Consider the following 20,264-nt stretch of genomic DNA (forward strand, 5'->3'; position numbering starts at 1 on the left):
TTGTATATTTTTTCATTGCATTCATATAAGAGAGCCTAATGTAACGTTTTTAACTATCTATCTTTGCAGGGTAGCAAAGAAATCTGCATTGTCAACATCTGTTTCCTCTTTTGTATTTGGACAAAATCTCCATGAGAGAGTCGCTGTAAGTATGTTAAACACGGCATGTTTAGCTTTTGTATTATGAGTATCAATTAATTTAAACGTAGCAAGTATGTGTCATTTGTCGGAAAATATTTACAGGGGAAAGTACCAGCGAATTTGACATTGCATGATCCAGTATGTTTTACATACAGAATTATTTAACTTAATTTTGGATACTTGATATTACTTGAAGTGGAAAATAATTGATATTACCAAAGCTTTTCAGATTATTTCATCAATATGAATTTTTCAATCGATTCTGTGAAAAATATTCGGTTACATACCTATTAACATACATAGTTATTAACAGTGTAATTTGAAACAGATACGAAAAGTAAGGAATAATAAACAATTAATTAGCTTGCAAAATAGGGACACGATGTTATTTTCATGATGCATTGCAAGCAATTGAAGTATTTATTCGGTTTCCATTGTTTGTAAAGTAAATGAAATTTCATTCGACGATTCATTGTCGGGACCAAGACGTAGACCTACTGTTTAACATACAATCTAAATCTCACGTACTCCTACGTGAAATTAAATCCTGGTATCCTATCCAGAAGACATGTTAGGTAATCATATAGTCACGAGGAAACTCCAAAATATAGCTGAAATTCTGCAAGTCTAGCAGGAACCGAATTTACTCAACCCTGTGAGTGTTTTCCGCCTTAAACCTACATGACTTGATCAATTATTCTGTACTTACTAGTATATTATCTTATTTGAGTTACATGTCTAACACGTATATATTTGTCTGTATGTTTGGTTTCACAGTAACATTTCAGAGGTAAATCAGTAAAAAAGTTGGCATCCGCCATTAAATTCTGAAATTGCAAAGTGTTAAGAAAGTGTATTTTATGTTTTTTCCTTCATTATAACTTGGATATGAGAATGCTTGGAGAATGTACTGCGGAATTCTCTCGCTCTTGAAACAGTATGAGTCAGTCTTTTCCCGTGACAAGCAGGTCTTCCCTTCCATCTTCATCGTGTAGAGCTTGCAAAACCAGCACAGAGCGGAGAGGTTCCACCCTCCTGCTAACCGCAGGGAAGTATTTAGAAAGCACTTTTTGCAGTCACGTTAAAAATGTAATTACATTGTATATAATTGCAGGCGTTTAAAGGACTTGTCTGAGGCAGGCTAACGCGGGAAAGAGTCAAGCCAGAACACGTGAACAGAGGGTAACATTAAGGATCGTGACTTATGCTATGTTGCCAAATTTCTCATGTATATCAATCAGGGTTGCATACTCCATATTAAAATACACAGGAATAAATGTTTATAGTTAGTTTTTTAAAGTATTATTTTTCGTATTAATCGGGAAGCCATATGACTTCTTGACTACATTACAGAGCCGTTCCTGGTCTGATAGTTGAAAATGTTTCTTACGTACAGAATACTGTAGTGAAAGTCATTATAATGAATTGTTCAGAATTGCGTATATTTAACTTTATTTTTTTCTAAGTATAATTGAAATTCATTGCGTTTTTTAATGTAAAAATAGTATTGTAATAAGATAATTCTCAGTTCCTTAACAGCCTCCTTCAAGAGGCAGTAGCCCTACTGTCTCTATCCACAGTTTATTTATTTAAGTATAAGATGATTTGACTTAACAAAATTTCACCATAATAATTAATTTCAGAAGTTCCCGAAATTTCGATACACTGATATTGTACTGTAGAAGACGAAATGCTTGTTTCACATGTGAAATATTAATTTGAAACTTATTAATAAAGTATGTTGATATTTTAGAACGTTTCATCCACGGCACCAGCATCTTCCGGGTTATCATCATCATCTTCATCGACGTCATCTTCAGCGTCTACGGAGAATGGCACCACAAATGGTACAACAGAATTACTCTTCTCATCTGTGATTAAGAAGGACAATATAGATAAACCTTCAGGGGTAAGTACAGTGAAACCTCTCTAAAGCGGACAGCCGTGGGGAATCAAAAATTGTCCGCTATAGAGAGGTGTCCGCCTTAAAGAGGTTTCAATATTTTCTTACGTAAATTAGTAATCAAGGTGATATGTAATTAGAAAAAATATTTTTGCATGAATCGTATATTTACGAATATTACCAAAATGCTACGATACCTGCATTATCCTCTGCCATCCAATACTCTATGTTCGAGGCACAACATTGAAATAAGATGCTATAGTTCTCTGCACTTTACACTTATCACTACTTACTACGTTTTCAGTATGTCGTTTTAATTTGTTGGTTAATTGCAGTCCAGATTTTTTTTTTTTTTTTAAAAGACAATATGCATGACCGGGCGCAAAAAATATCAAACTTGTCTTCTGCTTGGTCAGAGATTCCAGAGGGACAGTAGGATAACATGTCATCCCAAACGTCGGGCAACTGTCAATCACTTTTGTGGCTAAAATAGCTTGGGTGGGAGTGGGATGCATGCAAAATACATGAGACTGTTGCTAAACAGAGACGCTTCATCTGGGTTGCTGAGCAGACAGTTGAGGAAGCTAAATGTCACATTGCTTGCTTGGTGACATATATGAAAAATGAATTTTTACTATACTTTTTAACTTGTTTCTAGAGAAAGTGTCCGTAATACGGAGGTAAATAATACCTATAAAAGACAGAAAAGACTGTCCGTGTCCGTACTAGAGAGTGTCCGCTTTAGAGAGGTTTGCCAATATGTTTTTCCCTATTGCAATGTTTGGGGATTACAAAATGTGTCCGTTATGGGAGGTGTCCGCTTTATAGAGGTGTTCGTTAGTAGAGGTTTCACTGTAGTACCATAATGTGACACAGACATCTGATGGAAATTAACAAGTTGAATCTTACGTAAAAGTGTACTGATGTACAGTAATTGCATGTATATTTAATGACTTAAAAGTTTAGAAATACTGGGGAATTCCTTACAACGTTTATATTTCGTCTTAAGGTTGAACGTAAAGCGACGAGACATTTGATTGGATGATGTTTTGATTATGATATCATTGGTGCATTTGCTGCGTTACTGCCGTAGGTTGTGGAATTTGTATTTTGTTCAGAAAATCTTGGCCACCCACTTTGCTGTAAAAGACCATATTTTGGCAATCGTACTTGTGAAATTCTAATACTTTAGTACTATCTGTTTAATTCCAGATGGTGTTAAAAGGGTGCAAGGCTTTTCCAAGAGGCTTTATATATATATATATAAATAAAAATAAAAGACTGTAGCTGTTGTTGACTGTAAAATTCGTAGATGCACTACCAGCAAGTAGCAGTTCTATGTAGCAAAATTTCTTCCACTTCCTGATATTAGAGGCCTGTAACTTTCCGCGGCAATACCGCTTCTGTCAGTGTTCCATGCAGTGAAGTTGACAGAAGTGTACAAACCTTCTCAGTTTTAATACATTAGAATGTAATATGTATCTACTTTTCTCAGTTTGAATCTATCAAAAAGTAAAGCCTTCATTATAGCTATCATTAGGTTCAATTATCTCCTCGTATCTGCAGTTAAAATACTGTTATGAAGAATTCAAATTGACATTTGTTGTCAGATTGTTCAAATACATCTACTAACCCAGGTACATTACAGATCCCTCATTTCCAAACACTATTCTTACAATTAAGTATATCGATCCTTTACTGCATCGTAATACCTAACTATATTTCGTGATCAAACTGTTCCATATTTAATGCTTCCAGCCACACATACTCCTGCAATTACAGCAAATTTTCATAACAATTTCGTATTTAACTTTGAGAATGTAACTACATAATAAATCTTGTATTATTATTATTATTATTATTATTATTATTATTACAAAAAAATAAATAAATAACAGACAGCAACGACATTCAAATATTCGAATCCTTTTATATTTATATCAGTGTATGTTCTTTCAAAACGCTTTTTACTCGTTAGTGTGTAGATGTAGATTTCCTTTAGTGTGTAGATGTAGATTTCCTTTATGGAAATGAACATGAAATACGTGACCGGTACATGATGTTTAATGATCATGCATTTATCTTCCTAGGAAAACACTTGGACCGATGGTTCCTCGAGAGAGAAGATTTCCAAAAGTTTAAGTGAAGCTGCCAGAGAGTATGAAGAATCACGTTCAGTCAAACGAAAGTATGAAGAAGTTGCAGTTATTACAGGAGAAGAGGATGAATCCAATGTTTTACAGGTGAGCTAAATTTAAGGAAATTTATAGTATTTAGACTTCTGGAAGTAGATGGTAATTACACGAATGAGTTGAAGCTGAGGGAACAAATTTCATCGAATATAGCGTAATAATCTTCAAGATTAATTTAATAATATATGTAATTTTATTTTGAAATGCTTTCTGCATGCTAAATCGCTTGGGCTCCTTTGTGGCTAAGCGGTGAGCGTACGCGCCTTTGACGTAAGAGACCCGGCTTGGATTCCCGGCGGGAGCTCATATGGTTCGGATTCCACGTTAATCAGTAGGTCCACGTCTCAAATAGCCTCGCTGCTGAACGGGACGTTAAACTCAAATTCAACTCAACTCGCTAGAAATCTATGTATTGACATCGTTCTTTTGTTTCCACACAGCAGTTTCTTTCACATTTTTTTTTTTTTGCATTAATTTCGATATTATTTTTTTTCTCGAATTGCACGTGGTTTCTCAATATTGTCTTTCTTCAATTTTTGGATATTATCAAGTTTTCTCTACAGTAGTAAAATTTCAATAATTTTACTAGCCTAACTTTACACGTTCACTTATTTGCTGCGTGCAGTATTTAATATACTATTAATTGTGCTGGTTCGGTATTTTCTGATAACGTTACTCAACAGATCGGAACAGTTCACGCGCAAGCCGTGAGAAGTAAGATGGTTGTGCTTGAATTGCTCGGATCTGCTGAGAAAGGGAACACTGAAACAGTATAGTTAATAGTGGATTAAATATTAGACATGTATCATAACATAGTATGTTCAAAGATTATTATAAATATGCGTCAATTCATACTCTTTAATTCTGTTACACATTCCATTAGCCGTTACTCGACCGTCATAACTAAAAGTTGGATGGAAGTCACTACATACACTTTTACTGCTATGTACTATCACTACAAATGAGATTATTCTCCGTAGTTTCGAAATCCTAACAAAAGTTTTAAACAATCAAAACCTGTAAGACACTTAGGGATGCCATTGCATTGATTGACTGGAGTACAAACTTTTCTGATTTGTGATTTCTCTTTCACTCGGAAATTTCTACCCTAACCTGATACCTTCGTGACGAATATTAAAACCAGGATTACTTGGAAGAGCGTAAGTAAAATAATAAAATACACAACATACACACACATATATATACATTTTTCGAATTCTTCTAAACTGGTTCCATATCAAACCAAGTAGCCAATGAAATAATAATAATAATAATAATAATAATAATAATAATAATAATAATAATAATAATAATAATAATAATAATTCAATTGTATAATATTAAGTGGTGCCCCAAGCAGCCTCAAGTTTCGAATGTATTTACGTTATACAATATGAGGCAAAGGTATCTGAAACAGCTAGAGGGAATGACACTATATCTTAGCTAGGAGTAATGGATATAGAACCGCATCTATTACTGTATAGTACTATCATAGCGGCCATTTTGAAGTCCGCCATTTCGGATTCAGGTCCAGATTTTTTAATGAGAAAGGGGACATGTGGCGTAGTTTTGGAGTATCTTTCCATCACAAACATACATCTGATATTATTTGTCTCCAATCATTTAATAGTTATTACCTTCATAATATATGTTCATTAACTTAGAGTTATCTTTCCAAAGTTACAAGGTATCTTTGCCTCATATTGTATACTATAAATGCATTCAAAACTTGAGGTCGTTTGGGCACATTTAATATTATCCAATTGAGTTAATTGTCTCAAGGGTTACTTCGGTTTGCTATGAAACCATTTTAGAGGGTAAAACTAAACTCACGTAAATATTTATTTATTCGTTACCGTGTCACATGTTTATGCACCGACGCTAAGGGAGACGACGATGTTAATGGATCATGATGGTGGGATAAAGAAAGTAGGAGGAAACGGAAGTACACGGTATTCGTCCACCGCTAGCGTGTGGGCCCATCAGTTTCGCCCTGACCTGACTTGGTTACTTAGCATTTGTTATTTTTAGTGGCCACCTAGCACAGATTGTTTTGTGTTTGCACTGTAGCTTTTGTGTCATATGCCAGGACGCAGTATTTATATGTGAATCGTGAAAGGATTGTAATTTTCCAACAATTACTTCCGTTGGCCTCGTTGAATTCATTTACAGTAAGTGGAATATTGTTATGACCAGCGTAAACCTTTTGGATGAAAATAAGAAGAAAACTAGTTAACATATAATATTTCAACAATTATTTCAAGTGGTGTGGCTAAACTTGACTTGCTCGAGAGATTCACTACATTTATAATGTATATGCCGAGAAATTTTTAATGTGTACAATTTAGAATGAGAGAAATATGTAGGCGGCAATAGAACATGAACTTTCAAAACACTGACAGCCAAGCTTTGAAAATAAAAGCTATATTTGTAGCTATAATACGGTGTCTGTGCCTGATCTATTAGTTTGGAGCAAACAAAAGAAGAGAAGAAAGCTTTGTGATTGTGAAAAAATTCGAATTTTAGATTTTAACGGATTTACACGTTTCATGGTCAATAGATACCGAAAAAGTGATTTTTCTACATCTGTCTGCCTGTCTGTCTGTCTGGTCGTTTGTTCTGATGTACACTCATTCGTACCGAGACTAAGGTTTTTATATGTTCCTCGATTTCTTTTTCGAATTTTCTTCCTACCTCTAAAAATAGGGTAGTTCACTTACGGGTAAATCTTAAAGATTGCGATTTTGTCAAAGCAGCTCTAACGACTTTGTTTATATTTCATAAATCAATTAATTCCAAAAACAACTCCATCATGTGGTATAAGTCATTTGTCTGGCAAAAATCGGGAAAGAATAATTTATTCTTGTTTTTTTTTCGGACGATTTTCTCAAAAACTACCTAGGCGATTTTGTTCATATTTCATTAATAACATGACAATATGGCATAAGTCATTTATCGTGAAAAATCTACGAGAATAGTTTATTCTTGGGAGTTAATTTTTTTCGAACGATTTTCTCAAACACGACTTAAGCGATTTTCTTCATATTTCATAAATAAATATTTTGTTAGAATTAGAATTTATTAATATGTATATGAGTACAAAACAGTTACTTAACAATCTTTTTAGCGATTCAGGGAGAGGCCGAGCTTCTGCTGTTTGTGGTTCTCCCTTTCAGAATTTATTTACATATTATAAGATGGCGGGTAAATACTTAATATATGTAGATAACACAAAGTTACATGAGGTTATAAATACTTAATTAGTTCATATAATAACAATAATAATGACACATTAACGTGGTATTGTCTCAATTTTTTAAATACTCGTTCAGCTGTTTTTTAAATTTGCTAAAAGTTTGTAGTTCTCTGATACGTAGGGGAAGGGCATTCCAGGCCTTAATACATTGGTACCTGATGCTTTTGATGCCATAATTTAATCGTGGTTTTGGTTTTTCAAGTTAATTACCTGATAAGATAGTTTAACTCATTTGTGCTGAAAGAAATCTGCAAGGGATAATTTATTCTTGGAATGATATTTTTCCGGATGATTTTCTCAAAAACGACTCAGGCAAATTTCTTCATATTTCGTAAATAAATATTTCGTTAATAACCTGACAATGTGACATAACTCATTTGTTCCGAGAAAATGCACTAGAGGTAGTTTTTTCTTGGAGTGCTTTTTTTTTCGGATAATTTTTTTTCAAAAATGACTCTCGTCATTTTGTTTATATTTCATATAGAAATATTTTATTAATAATTCTATAATATTGTATAAATTGTTTCTTACGAAAAAAATCACAAGCAATAGTTTACTCTTGGGGATAAGTTTCTTTTCAATTACTTTCTCAAAAACGACACGGGCGATTTAGTTCTATGTCATAAAATTTTCACTAGCATTCTTGTAATGTTGAGTAAATCACTTGCATGAAAATATCAAGAAATAACTTTACCTTTCTTTGACAATTTTGTAAATTACCACTCATGCAATTTTTCATTATTTTATAAACAGATGTGTTATTAATAACCCTAATAAGTTAGTTATTGTGGAGAAATATACAAAGGATAGTTTTCTTTCGGCGAAGTTTTCCGAAAACGCCTTATATTTTGTCGTATTTCACAAGAATATGTTTCATTAATAACTGCAACACAACCCTTAGTTTAAGGTAATGGAGCAAGAAAGTGTAGTGCGGTGTCCCGTATCTTTTAACTTGAACTGATGTAGTAGTTAAGACTCCGAATATATCTGATCTAATACAATAAAACAATCCTTTTGATACATATCTAAAATATTTGTAGTGATTGAACATTAGAGATGACTCTCAGTATATTTTAAACTAGAAGAATAGGTCTTGTTAACACGTTATTTTTTATGCGGTGAGTATTTTACTTACGTTGTCACTTTCCTTTTACTATCACACTAAATGTATTTGTAGTTTACAGTAAGAAAATGCAATATTAAAACGTTCCCTGAAGCTGTTAACACTACTCAGAGGGGGACTGGATATGTGACGTCATGTCCAAACTGCTTGTTTCTCTTGCCGTGACGTAAGCAATACATTTTTCTGTGACGCTTTGTATCTCCGTAACCAAAAAATATTTTTCTTACATTTTTTGTATGTCCCGTATTGAAGATTGGTTCTGGGCGATGGAGTTACTAAATTTAAAGTTTTGTTCAGAAAGGATATGTCTATTGAACTGAACAAAATTGAGTGTGAATCCTCATGCGTAGTTTCCGAGATTTAAACATTGATCCTATATGATAACTAGGCAGCCTATTAACATGAAACTTATATTGAAGTATACACTAATCTAGCTGTTCATTATGACACTAGCAAGACAAAAATATCAGTATAGTTATTGATATATATATATATAGCCCAAAATTATGATTAACTTCTACGCTTTAAATTTTGTTTAACCAGGATAAGTCAATAAGTATCCGCAATCAATTTTTGTTATTTATTATCACAAGAGTACAATATTTTTATTCATATCATTTTTCAATATAGTCACCGTGCTTTTCAATGCACTAGGTTCACCGTTGCACAAGCTTTCCGATACCCTCTACAAGAAAGGATTTTGGTTGTGCAGCAAACTACGAATGCACTGCTTCCTTCACCTGTTGATTGAAGCGGAATTGACAGCCTCTGAGTGGATCAAACAGATTGTAATTTGACGGGGCGAGATCGGGACTGTATGCAGGATGCTCCAACACCTCGAAACGCAGCGTCTGAAAAGTTTGAGCGGTGTAGGTGGCGGTATGAGGACGCACATCGTCATGCAACACAAGAACGCCTTCTGATAGTCAATCTCTGCGTTTATTATGGATTGCGCACCAACTTGCACACGAACATATCATTATATCTTCAACTGTTTATTTTGACTCATTTTCCAGGTAACGTTCCAGGATTATCCTTGGAGTCCCAAAACACTGTGAGCATCACTTTCTCTGCAGAATGTTTACTTCAGAATTTCTTCTTGACGATAGATCCGGAGTGCTTCCATTCCATCTGGCATTTGCTCTCTGGTTCAAAGTAATGAATCCATTTTCATTTCCAGTGATGATTCGCCTGAGAAATGCTTCACCGTCTTTAGCATAACGGTCCAGTAGGTGCTGACAGATTCTCACACGGTTTCGCTTGTGCTCTTCATCGAGTGTTTTCGGAACCAATTTCGCACAAACTTTGTGGGAGTTGAACCTGTTATGCATGATGTCATATGCAGAACCATGACTAATCTGCGTACGGTTTGCCACTTCATCAACAGTTACTCATGTGCCATTCAGAATCAGGGCACGGACTCGTTCAATGATGTCATCAGTTGCTGTTGTAGCTAGATGGCCTGCTCTTTTCTCATCCTTCACTCTCGTTCAACTACTTTTGAACTATTCAATTTGTCCCCGTATTGTGCTGAAAGTCTTCTATGAATTTCCGCTTCTGGTACACTTGAGACCACAAAAAACGGAACGCTGTTCTTCTTTAGTGCACACAGAGAATGGCGTGGCCATCTTTACTTCGCAACAGCGCAAAGCGGATTGATGTGAGAACGTTGCAATGGTGACAGCGTCTGGTGAGCACACAATGCCATAGAGCCAACTTGAAAAGAAATAGAAAATATTGCAGTTACTGATTGACTTACCCTCGTATTATATTAAACAAAGGAAAGATGTAAGTCAATCAGTAGATCACATCGAGCTGAATAGAATGACATTCGGGAGGGTAAAGGCTCTTCCATAGTTTTCCAGAAAATTGAGAGAAACAATTTTTTGTTGCGTTAGAAAGTGTGTCATTCTTTGCTTCTCTGATGGAATTTATAATTACAGGGCGTCTATCGGTCACGAAAGTCATGAAAAAGTCAGGAAATCAGAAAACGGTCATGAAAGTCAAGAAAAAGTCACGACATTTAATTTTGGAATTTTAGTAGACACTGTAATTATTATTCTGGTGGAATACATTATTTATTTATTTATTTATGTGCTGTGTATCAAAAATACACATTATAAAATAAAAGATTGTATACATTGTTGTTTAATTTCTCCTAACAGAGATGCACATACTACTTCGCAAGAAGGTATTCACATGTTTAATCATGTAATAACCGTATATTACATTGCTCTCAGTCTTTCTTTTTAAGATTATGGTACTAGGTTAAAAAAAAGTATAAAATGAAATGTAAATAAATTTGATTTCATTTCCTGTATACTTACTTTGAGATTTCACTTTCTATATGTATATGTGAATTTTTGTTTGTAGATGAACTGTAAACTTTTTGCCTTCGACAAAAATACCTCATCATGGGTGGAGAGAGGAAGAGGTCAGTTAAGATTAAACGACAAAGACCTTGGGAGTGGAGTTATTCAGTCCCGCCTCATCATGAGAACGCAAGGCAGTTTAAGAGTTGTACTCAACACAAAGGTATGATATTTAATCGCCTCCGTGCTTGGTTTAATGATTGCTCTTTTTCACCTTTGTAATTTATTAAGGAAACAATTACGTATTGTTTTTGGCATGTACGTTTTAGTATTATATAAGTTTCATAATTAAGATTGAAATATCGGTTCTTGAAAACCATTAATCATAGTCTCAGTGGCGGAATGATATCTTCAGAAGTGCTTTGTCTTATTTATTTTTGGCGTGGGAAATGGGTTCGATTCTCGGCGGGAGCTCATGTGGTTCGGATTGTACATTAAGCAGTAGGTCCACGTCTCATAGCCTCGCTGCTGAACGGGACGTTAAACTCAAAATCAACTCAACTGTCTTATTTTTCCGTCTTTAAAATGTGAAATAGTTTTAAGTGTACAGTAGAGATACATAGTTTTATAGCACTTGTAATTCTCTATAGAAATAGATCTACGTATCGTGTTGGTGCTTGTAAAGAAGTTAGAAATCTTGGAGATTAATTGCACACCCTCTGAAAATTATGCAGTATTATCAGTGTTTAACGGAAAGACATTTGTCCAGAGATGAAACATATACCAGTTCGGATATATGAGGTAGATCTTACTGAAACCTCATGCGTAGTTTTCGAGAAAATGGATAAAAAACAATTTCTATGTAAACCTAAAAACACTGTACGAGAACCAGCCACGTATTGAGGTGAAATTGATATTGAAATATACCCTCATTAAAAACTTCATTATTATCACAGGTCGCAGGCTAAAAACCAAATGAGCACGGCTGCTGTATTGATTCTTGAAATATGTTAAATTACATTGGATTTGTCTGTTAAACAGGATTCATTAATTAACGTTATCTTTTGAGACAACGCCAGGTGCTTTTCTCGCAGATGCAGAGAAAAGGACTTTGAAACAGAACAACATGATTTTGAAGCAAATTTTGCGTAAATATTTTTTATATATATATAAATAGTCTGCTTATCTTTTTGGCTTGTGTTGCACTTGGTTTCTTTTCCTTTTTATTAATTTGTTTATATTTTATCTTGAAACATCTCGTTACTCTGTGAAGACGTTCAGAGATGGCCGACAGTTATGCTGCTATGAAAATTAAACTCTTTGAAATACATTGTTATTGGAGTGATTCATTCTAGAAGTTATTTACTTCGTATATGGGTCATAAGGATGTAATTGAAGTGACTTTTTGAAGTGTAGGGAATGTATGTTCTAGATTATTTGTGATTTTCTATGTTATTTTCGTTCTGCCAGACATGAACTCGAGAAGTCGAGAGAAATCAGTGCTAGAGAACTTTTTGCTAGAGTTTGTGAAGTTATTCTGAAATATAATTTCGTGATATAAAAATGTCTCTTCTTTGTATCGCTGAGTGCATTATAGGCACTTGCTGTAAGCGGATTTAACATATCCATGTAAATTTATTTAAAGATGCTGTTTTATTACACAATTTACAATACGATAGGTGTCGAGGACTTATCTAAAGTTGCATCGCTAAGAGTTTTTACTGTATGTTTCAACCACTCTAAATATAGTTTGCAACAAGTTTAAGTCATTCACGTGAAGAACGATCACTTTTTACGAAGGTATATCATAAGGACATCAGAACTTGGAAGTCGTGTTCTTGCAACTGGATTAGCCAGATTAAACTGACAGCTGTGTGCAGCAGTCTGTGGGAAAACTGCATAGAAATGATACGCGATTGAACGGGACGGTGCAACTTGCCACTTAAGTCACCAAAGACTGGGCTTACTGCACGAAAAGTTCCCCTGCTGCATTCTGTCGAAAAATTAAGATTTACTCTGGCTGCCCAGATCATGTAATCTCTTCCCCTCTGGATTATTTTCTATGGAGTTATCTTAAGTTTCAAGTCTATGAGAATTAGCCACAAACAAGTCGTGAAAACAAAGAGAACATCGAACGCACCATTGCGCATTTACTGCCCGATATATGTGCAGATGTAGTGCAAAATTTGACCTTTAGAATTTGTTCCACCCATCGAAGTAGAGGAGGATATTATCTTCGAAACATAATGCCAGTGATTGGTTCTCGCTATAGTAATAAAAGAAAATCATTATCAGTTGTAGTTTCCATTCCAATATTTCATTTAAAGTTCTGGCGTTTTCATTTGTAAATCCTATAGCACTTATGTAATGCAGGGATTATAAAATTGAAACTGACATCTTTGGTAGAACTAGTTCCTTTTTATTACTGAAAAATTCCTGAAGTGTGATTTTTCTGATGTAGGTTTTTGGAGATGAGGTAATTTTTGGGATGCAGAGCTGATGAGTATTAGATAATTTCTTATACTAACAAGCCAATAGCCATACATAGCATAATGCAAAAAGTTGTATAAACTTTTTAATTCCTTAATTTTTAAATGTATATTCAACTGCAAGTGTAAAATTAAGTTAAAAATAGTCTCAAGAAATTGGAGCGTATACGCAATTTATCAACGAAAGATGTTTTAGTGTCCAGTGCTCCGTCAGAAAGTTTCATTGCAAGATTCCTTCAATAACAAAGAGGAATTAGCTTACCAAATCGTCAGTTTCAGTTTTATAAGCCTTGCGTCACAAAATGCTACATGTTTTCATAAAAAGTAATTGAATTTTTATTTGAGTGAGTAGTCGTGTTAAAGAAGATTGCAAAAGTGATAGAAGCAGCAAAATAAAACTTTTTAGTGACAGAATTTAAGGAAGTCCTCAGCACTTACCGTATTCCAAATTGTATTCATGTAAAGTTCATTATTGAAAAAAGTGTTATATCTGTGTTAACAGATACTTAATAATGTGATAATTTCATGTATACATTCTCCGATTTTGTCTTTCTGTTTTATTTCTCATGTTGTGTCTGACATTAAATATTCCTTTGGTAGAAGTTGGCTCTTAAAGTCTGCATCCGATTTGAAGGTTTATGTCTGAAAACGGCTAATCCTATTTAAATGAAAGACCACTAGTTCGAAACAAAACATGTTCAGGTTTCGTTTGGTTGGCGGAATACGTCACTAATGCGTAGGAGCGACGCACAGTAGTAACATATCTCGCACCCCCCTCCATCAGTATTCAAAGTATAGGAATGGTTTGCCTGTCGATTTGCTTTGAACCGTGCGGTCGGAGTATTTGTGAAGTAAAAATTTCATTTAACTCCAATTATTTTGAATTTTGTAAGAAATTTATGTTGTTTTTCTTTAAAACCAATACTGCACATTAAAATCATATATTTGCGTGTTCGAGTTTCCCCTCCCTCTTTCGAGGTGCTGGTGTTTTATTCTTACACAACTAGCCGTTTTCAAGCTACAATAGTTTGAAATTTGATGAAGACTTTAGACATGTCCTGAATTAAAAATTAAATGAAATGACATTTGTCAGTTTAACGTCCCACGATTATGCCGTTTAGGCTAAGAGAGACAATGACTAAAGCAAGTGAATACTGATGAAAGAGTTAGTGGAATGAGAAAGTGGAAAGAAATGACAGTACCCTGAGAAAATTCACGGACACGGTATTGTCCACACCAACCTTACTTGGCTTGGGTTCGAACCAGAGACTCGATGCACCAGAGGCAAGCGCTCTACCACTGAGCCACCGTGCTCTCCATACCCTGAATTAAGTATTCTCTGATGTGTCATGGACTTTGTTCGTTAGCGTTACCGGCTATGATGTTAATGGATTGACTCCTGTAACGAACACTGCCGAAATAATGGCTCTAGCTATCTATTGCACAAAAAAAGTTGTGTGAAGTAACGGACAGACGTAATTCGCCGTTGTCCCTGAAAACGTAAATGAATTGGCTCCATTAACGGAATGGGCCGAGATATTCGTTCTAGGTATCTATTAAAAAAAAAAAAAAAAAGTTACCGTGTGGAGTAACAGATGTACTAACTTTACAATATTATAAGTCCCACTTGCGTGATCTTAATAAATAAAATGATCCATGCATCTTAAGTCGTATTTTCTGTTCGATTTTGAAGTTTGTTTCGGCTCTCCTAAAAAAAGTAAATGTTTTGACTTAAGCCCGTTGGCTATATACCAACGTGTGTTGGTACATGTCACTTAACATTCAAAAGCAAAGATTAATTTTTTACGACAGTGCTGAATATAAATTCAAGTAATTCAAATACCAAATAATCAATTGAAATATTAATCTGGAATTGTGCAGTCAGGTTTATAGATTGAGAAAGTTACAGCAATAATGGTTTATTAAGACACTAAACTACCGTTTTTTTTTTCTCCCTAGATATGGTCGGAGATGGCTGTTGATCGTCCTAGCCCAAAGAGTGTTCGTATTACTGCAATGGACAACGGACAAATAAAAGTCTTCTTGGTAATGGTATGTATACATAACATTTTTCAGTTACATTAGCAGGGAAAAGTTACTTTACTATATTTACAAGTTTATATATATATATATATATATATATATATATATATATATATATATATATATATATATATATATATATATATATATATATATATATATATATATATATATAGTTAGATAGATATATAAAAGTATTCCTTCGCTTTTTCTCGTGCACACAGACATATGTTAAGAGTACAAAGCCTTGGATACAAAGTCAAATAGTGGTTTTCTCTCGCGTTGATAATAGGTTCAATCCTTCGTATTGTACAGAGGCGTAAAACAATCTACAAGTCTGCAATTTGTATGACTGTTACTTTATGAAACTTGTTTCGTTGACGTTTAATGGTGCAAATAGATTACGCTTCTTCGTGAGTAAGTAATTTGCATTTGAACCGTGAGTTTGGGATATATCCGATGGAAATGCAGGTAGTTTAGATTCCGAGTTAAAGAAGTGTGATCACCTGCTACTTACGCAAGAGTCATTGGGCTGACGTAAAAGTCATGGAACATAACAGAACGACACGCCAGACAGTGACAGGGGTTACTCGATCAGTCAGTGTGGTGCTTGTGCATAGAATGGAGAAGGTCAGCGATATATCAGAATTTGATACTAGTTAGGCAACTGTAACGAGCATCTCAGAAACAGCGCTATTTGTCGGATGTTCGCGAGCTCTTGTGGTTAGTGTTTTCCAAAGGTGGGAAAAGGGCGGTGAAACCAGCACTAAACGATAACGTGTGGGCGGCTACACTTCATTAAAATGTCGGAGACCGTAGACTGTCGAGCGTGGTACAACAGGGTAGGTCGCAAACTGTAACACAGTTAACAGTAAAAGTTAATAGTGGATAAAGCATGAATATGTCTAAGTATACAATTCATCGTACACTGTTAGACCAGGGCCTCCGCAACTGTCATCCCACGTGTACTAATCTTAACAGCACGACATCGTCACGACTGGAGTAGTCACATGCCCATCGTCATTGGGCCGCCGAGCAGTGGCATGACATTGTATGGTTCGATGAATCAAAATAGTGCTTTCATCACATCGACGGGGGTGGGGGGGAGAATCGATCGTCTTCCAGGAAACAACTCCTCGAGATGTGCATAATGTTGCACAACAACAACCCGGTGGGGGTTTCATTATGATTTTGGGAACCTTCACATGATCATCCTTAGGTACAGTAGTGCGTGTGGAAGGCACCATGACGGCTTCTCATTATCGGAACTTCATCGTTGATCATGTACACTCATTCATGTTGGCCATATTTCCAGCGGAAGTGGCATCTTTCAGCAGGACAGGTCACAAGTATGGTGTTTATGAAAAAATAGCAAAAGATCGTCAAACAAAATGAGTGGTGAATATGTAATAATTTTATTTTCGAATCACTTTTGACTCCAAAGGCTCAGTATTTTTTAGACAATCTGATATTTAGGTGAAAAGGAAACTTAACTCTGGTGTTTACGAAATAAAATGTGAAGTCAGAGAAGTCAGGGAAAATCAGGGAAGATCAGGGAAAAAGACTGGAAATCAGGGAAATTTTGTAAAGTATATTTTTTTCTAACATTAATTGTACACCAATTTAAGTTTAGTCAACCATTATATGGGACATTGCTCAGATTTTTATGGGAGGTAAGTGGAATGTACATATGAGCAATTGATTACTATTTATCTCTATATAGTAAATATTCTAATATATAAGTATTCAGCGTTATTTATTCCTTATTTATATGTCAGTGTCATCCGACACCTGTCATGAAAGTCAGGGAATTTTCTGCCAAAGGTCAGGGAAAATCAGGGAGAAGTCAGGTAAATAGATTTCCCCAGATAAGTAGAAACCCTGTATTCGGATTAGAGAGCATATTCGGGAATATAAATAAAGAAATGCATCCATCGTAAATTTATCAGAACATTTGTTTTAGTATAAACATAGTACAAACGATAAACGTATTTTACATAATATTTTACATCAGATTCCAAAGAACACATTAGAATTTTTCTAAATCGCATCAGAGATAGAACTCTTAATATAGACAAAAGAAATTTGGACAGACATGAGGAGCACCATTGTTAATAGCTTTTTTAATAAAAACAAAATTCATATTACTTCTAATTTCATAATTTATAATTTGACAGTCAACAGTTCACCATTAAATAAGGTACATTCAATTTGCTTATTCATGCTATATTTAAATTCATGATTTTGCCAAAACCGAAAAAAAATTGTATACTATTTCGCAACATGAAAATGTTCAGTATTATCAATAATGTGATTATTTAACAGAAAGTTGGTGGAGTTGTTACTGTTGGTTGGTTTGAAGTTGAACGGTCTGTGTCGCACTGCATGAGTCGTAGATTTACAGCTTAACATGGGATCTGAATCACATTAACTCCCACCGGGAATCTAACCCAGGCCTCCCATGTCAAAGACGCGTGTGCTAACCGTATAGCCACGAGGAAGCACTGAATTTGTGTTACTTAGATACTGTAGATGATCAAACTTCGGAAGTATATTCGCATTTCGGTAGAGCATGTTCTTTTCATCCATAGTTCGTTGTAGTTTCCTGTGAGATAGTTCGTAATCCATTCTTATTTTGTGCTTCGATGAAGATTGCAATACAGGCAATCAACGTGATTAGCTAAAGTTTCTTAGAGCACTAAAAAAGACATTTTTATCAAGCACAGGGTTCGTCAATAAATTAGGCTATTTGAAATACACTATGAGCAGTAATTTTCGCATTTATTTAGTTACAACACTTAATACAGTGTGTACATACAAGCATTTGGTTTTCTTAATTTAATTCACTGAAAACGGAAGTTTATGTATGATTTCTATTTTCCCTCAGATGACCACCTTCCGTTGTAGATACTGGCCAAATCTTCCTAAAAGCACTCTAGGATTACTCTTCGCAACATCTCTACGCGAATCGGTTGAACTCCTTAACAAATTCTCTGGAGCATGATATTATGAGCTGATGGAATCGCACGATTTCGAGGAATCTCAAATTCTCTTCGAAATCTACGCTGAGCGACCACGAAATTGTCACCATTTCTGAAGAACAATTTTACAGCAAAAGCATAATATTGTGACCCAGTCCACAACTCCATTACAAGTGAAGTACTTTGAAATAGGCTGCTAGATGACGAAAGTGGCACCATCCCCCCTCCAGACGAATTCAGGATAAAACATTGTTTCCAAGTTGGTCTATTCGTAGACGCATCCTGTATAATTAGAAAAAGCTTAATTGTTTCTTAACAGAGTTGCAAATTTAAGTTAATGAGTTAAATTTGCTGATTTACCTACTTTACAACATTATTATGGATAATTTTCTTAACTAGAACTGTAAAGAGAATTGGAGGTCTGAAGGTTGAAATTTCTATATTTTTATGTAGATTGAGTTCTAAAGCCTTTTGTAAGTTCTGACAACGATCTAGTAAATTTAAAGCTTTAAATTAGATTTTACAGTACAGATTATAAATGTTAGTTTTCTACAGTCTTCGGGTTGATTAAATAAAGAGAGCTTGATTTGGGAGATGTTGAGTTTCTGAAATTGTATTTAAGCCTGTGTGTAAAGTTTTTGAGCTTTGTTCCAAATTATAGGTAACTTGTATTTTCAGGCAAGTCCAAAAGAAACCGAAGTACTGTACAACGCCATCGAATGGCGAGTTGCGACTCAGAGGAGCCAAGGGGATAGCCAGAGTTCTCAAAACACTGATCGATCTGACTGCTTTCCTAAAATGTCGAGGACGTTCCCCGCGTTTGAAGGAGATTCTGCAGATGAACCTGACATTAAAAAAGGTCGCAGCTCCTGTGGTGAAGAGAGACCTAAAGAAGGCAGCGTTGAAGACACTGGTGGTACACAGGTGGTAAGAATTTTCTCGTATGTTCTTGTAAGCAAAGTAAAACTCTTAGGAGTCATTATTTCAGTGGAAATTTTGCTACTGACATTGTGTGCTAATACTGTTACAGGACTAAATATCCATAGAGAACCATAGTTCACTCCCTGTGAGGTTCAGTGAGTCCGGGAGTCCGAACATGCGGAACTCCTGACATATTATTAAGAAGTTTGGTTTACCAAATCCTTTATATTGTCTTTCCGTGTTTCTGTTTGGGAGACGCAAAATCTCAAGAACTACTTGATGATGGATCACTGTAAATTTTCTCAAGGGTGTAGAGGGTCTCATTCACCGGAGGGGGCCGCGGTGGCTCAGTGGTAGAGCGTTCACCTCTGGTGCTTGGGGTCCCGGGTTCGATCCCAGCCCCCGCCAAGTGAACTTTGTGGTGGACAAACACCGTGTGCGTGGGTCTTCTTGGGATTCTCCCGTTTCCTCCCACTTTCTTCATTCCATCATTCATTTATTACTCATCATCACCGTCTCCTTTAGCCTAACCGGCATAATCGTGGGACGTAAAACCCAAAGATTTCATTTTCATTCACCGGAAGTGGTAAAAATCAGTAATTTCTAGTTTTAGCGTTTATCACTATAGAGCAAAAACTGTTATAGAGAGCGAGAAGCTGCTTCCTGCAGTCGATTAATCGTCCCAGGAATACATTTTATCTCCATTCCTAACTCTACTAAAACCAGAAGCTTTAGTAATTCACTGCAACTTCCGGTTTCAATACTGATGTATATATAGCAAAAACGATAAGAGATAGGGAGAATCGTTCTTTTGGAATCGATTTAGTGCTCCAAGAATACGTACTATCTTCTCTCTTAGCCATCTATTCAAATCGGAAGTGACATAAACTACGTCTGGTTTTA

At 35.3% G+C, this 20,264-nt stretch overlaps 1 protein-coding gene across 3 annotated transcripts in view; it reads left to right on the top strand.

Moving 5' to 3' along the window:
* The window catches only part of RanBP3 (ran-binding protein 3), a 91,445-nt gene that overhangs the window by 59,541 nt on the left and 11,640 nt on the right, over positions 1 to 20,264 (top strand). For 2 of the 3 annotated variants that reach the window (XM_081742706.1, XM_081742709.1), the window contains 6 exons: positions 70 to 145; positions 1,895 to 2,050; positions 4,135 to 4,287; positions 10,989 to 11,150; positions 15,376 to 15,468; positions 19,119 to 19,367. In XM_081742706.1, coding sequence (XP_081598832.1) covers positions 70 to 145; positions 1,895 to 2,050; positions 4,135 to 4,287; positions 10,989 to 11,150; positions 15,376 to 15,468; positions 19,119 to 19,367 — 889 coding nt within the window. The remainder of the gene's footprint in view (positions 1 to 69; positions 146 to 1,894; positions 2,051 to 4,134; positions 4,288 to 10,988; positions 11,151 to 15,375; positions 15,469 to 19,118; positions 19,368 to 20,264) is intronic. The other variant, XM_081742707.1, reaches the window with a different exon arrangement.

This window comes from Thermobia domestica, chromosome 16, assembly GCF_964235325.1.
Source record: "Thermobia domestica chromosome 16, izTheDome1.hap1.1, whole genome shotgun sequence".
NCBI lineage: Eukaryota > Metazoa > Arthropoda > Insecta > Zygentoma > Lepismatidae > Thermobia > Thermobia domestica.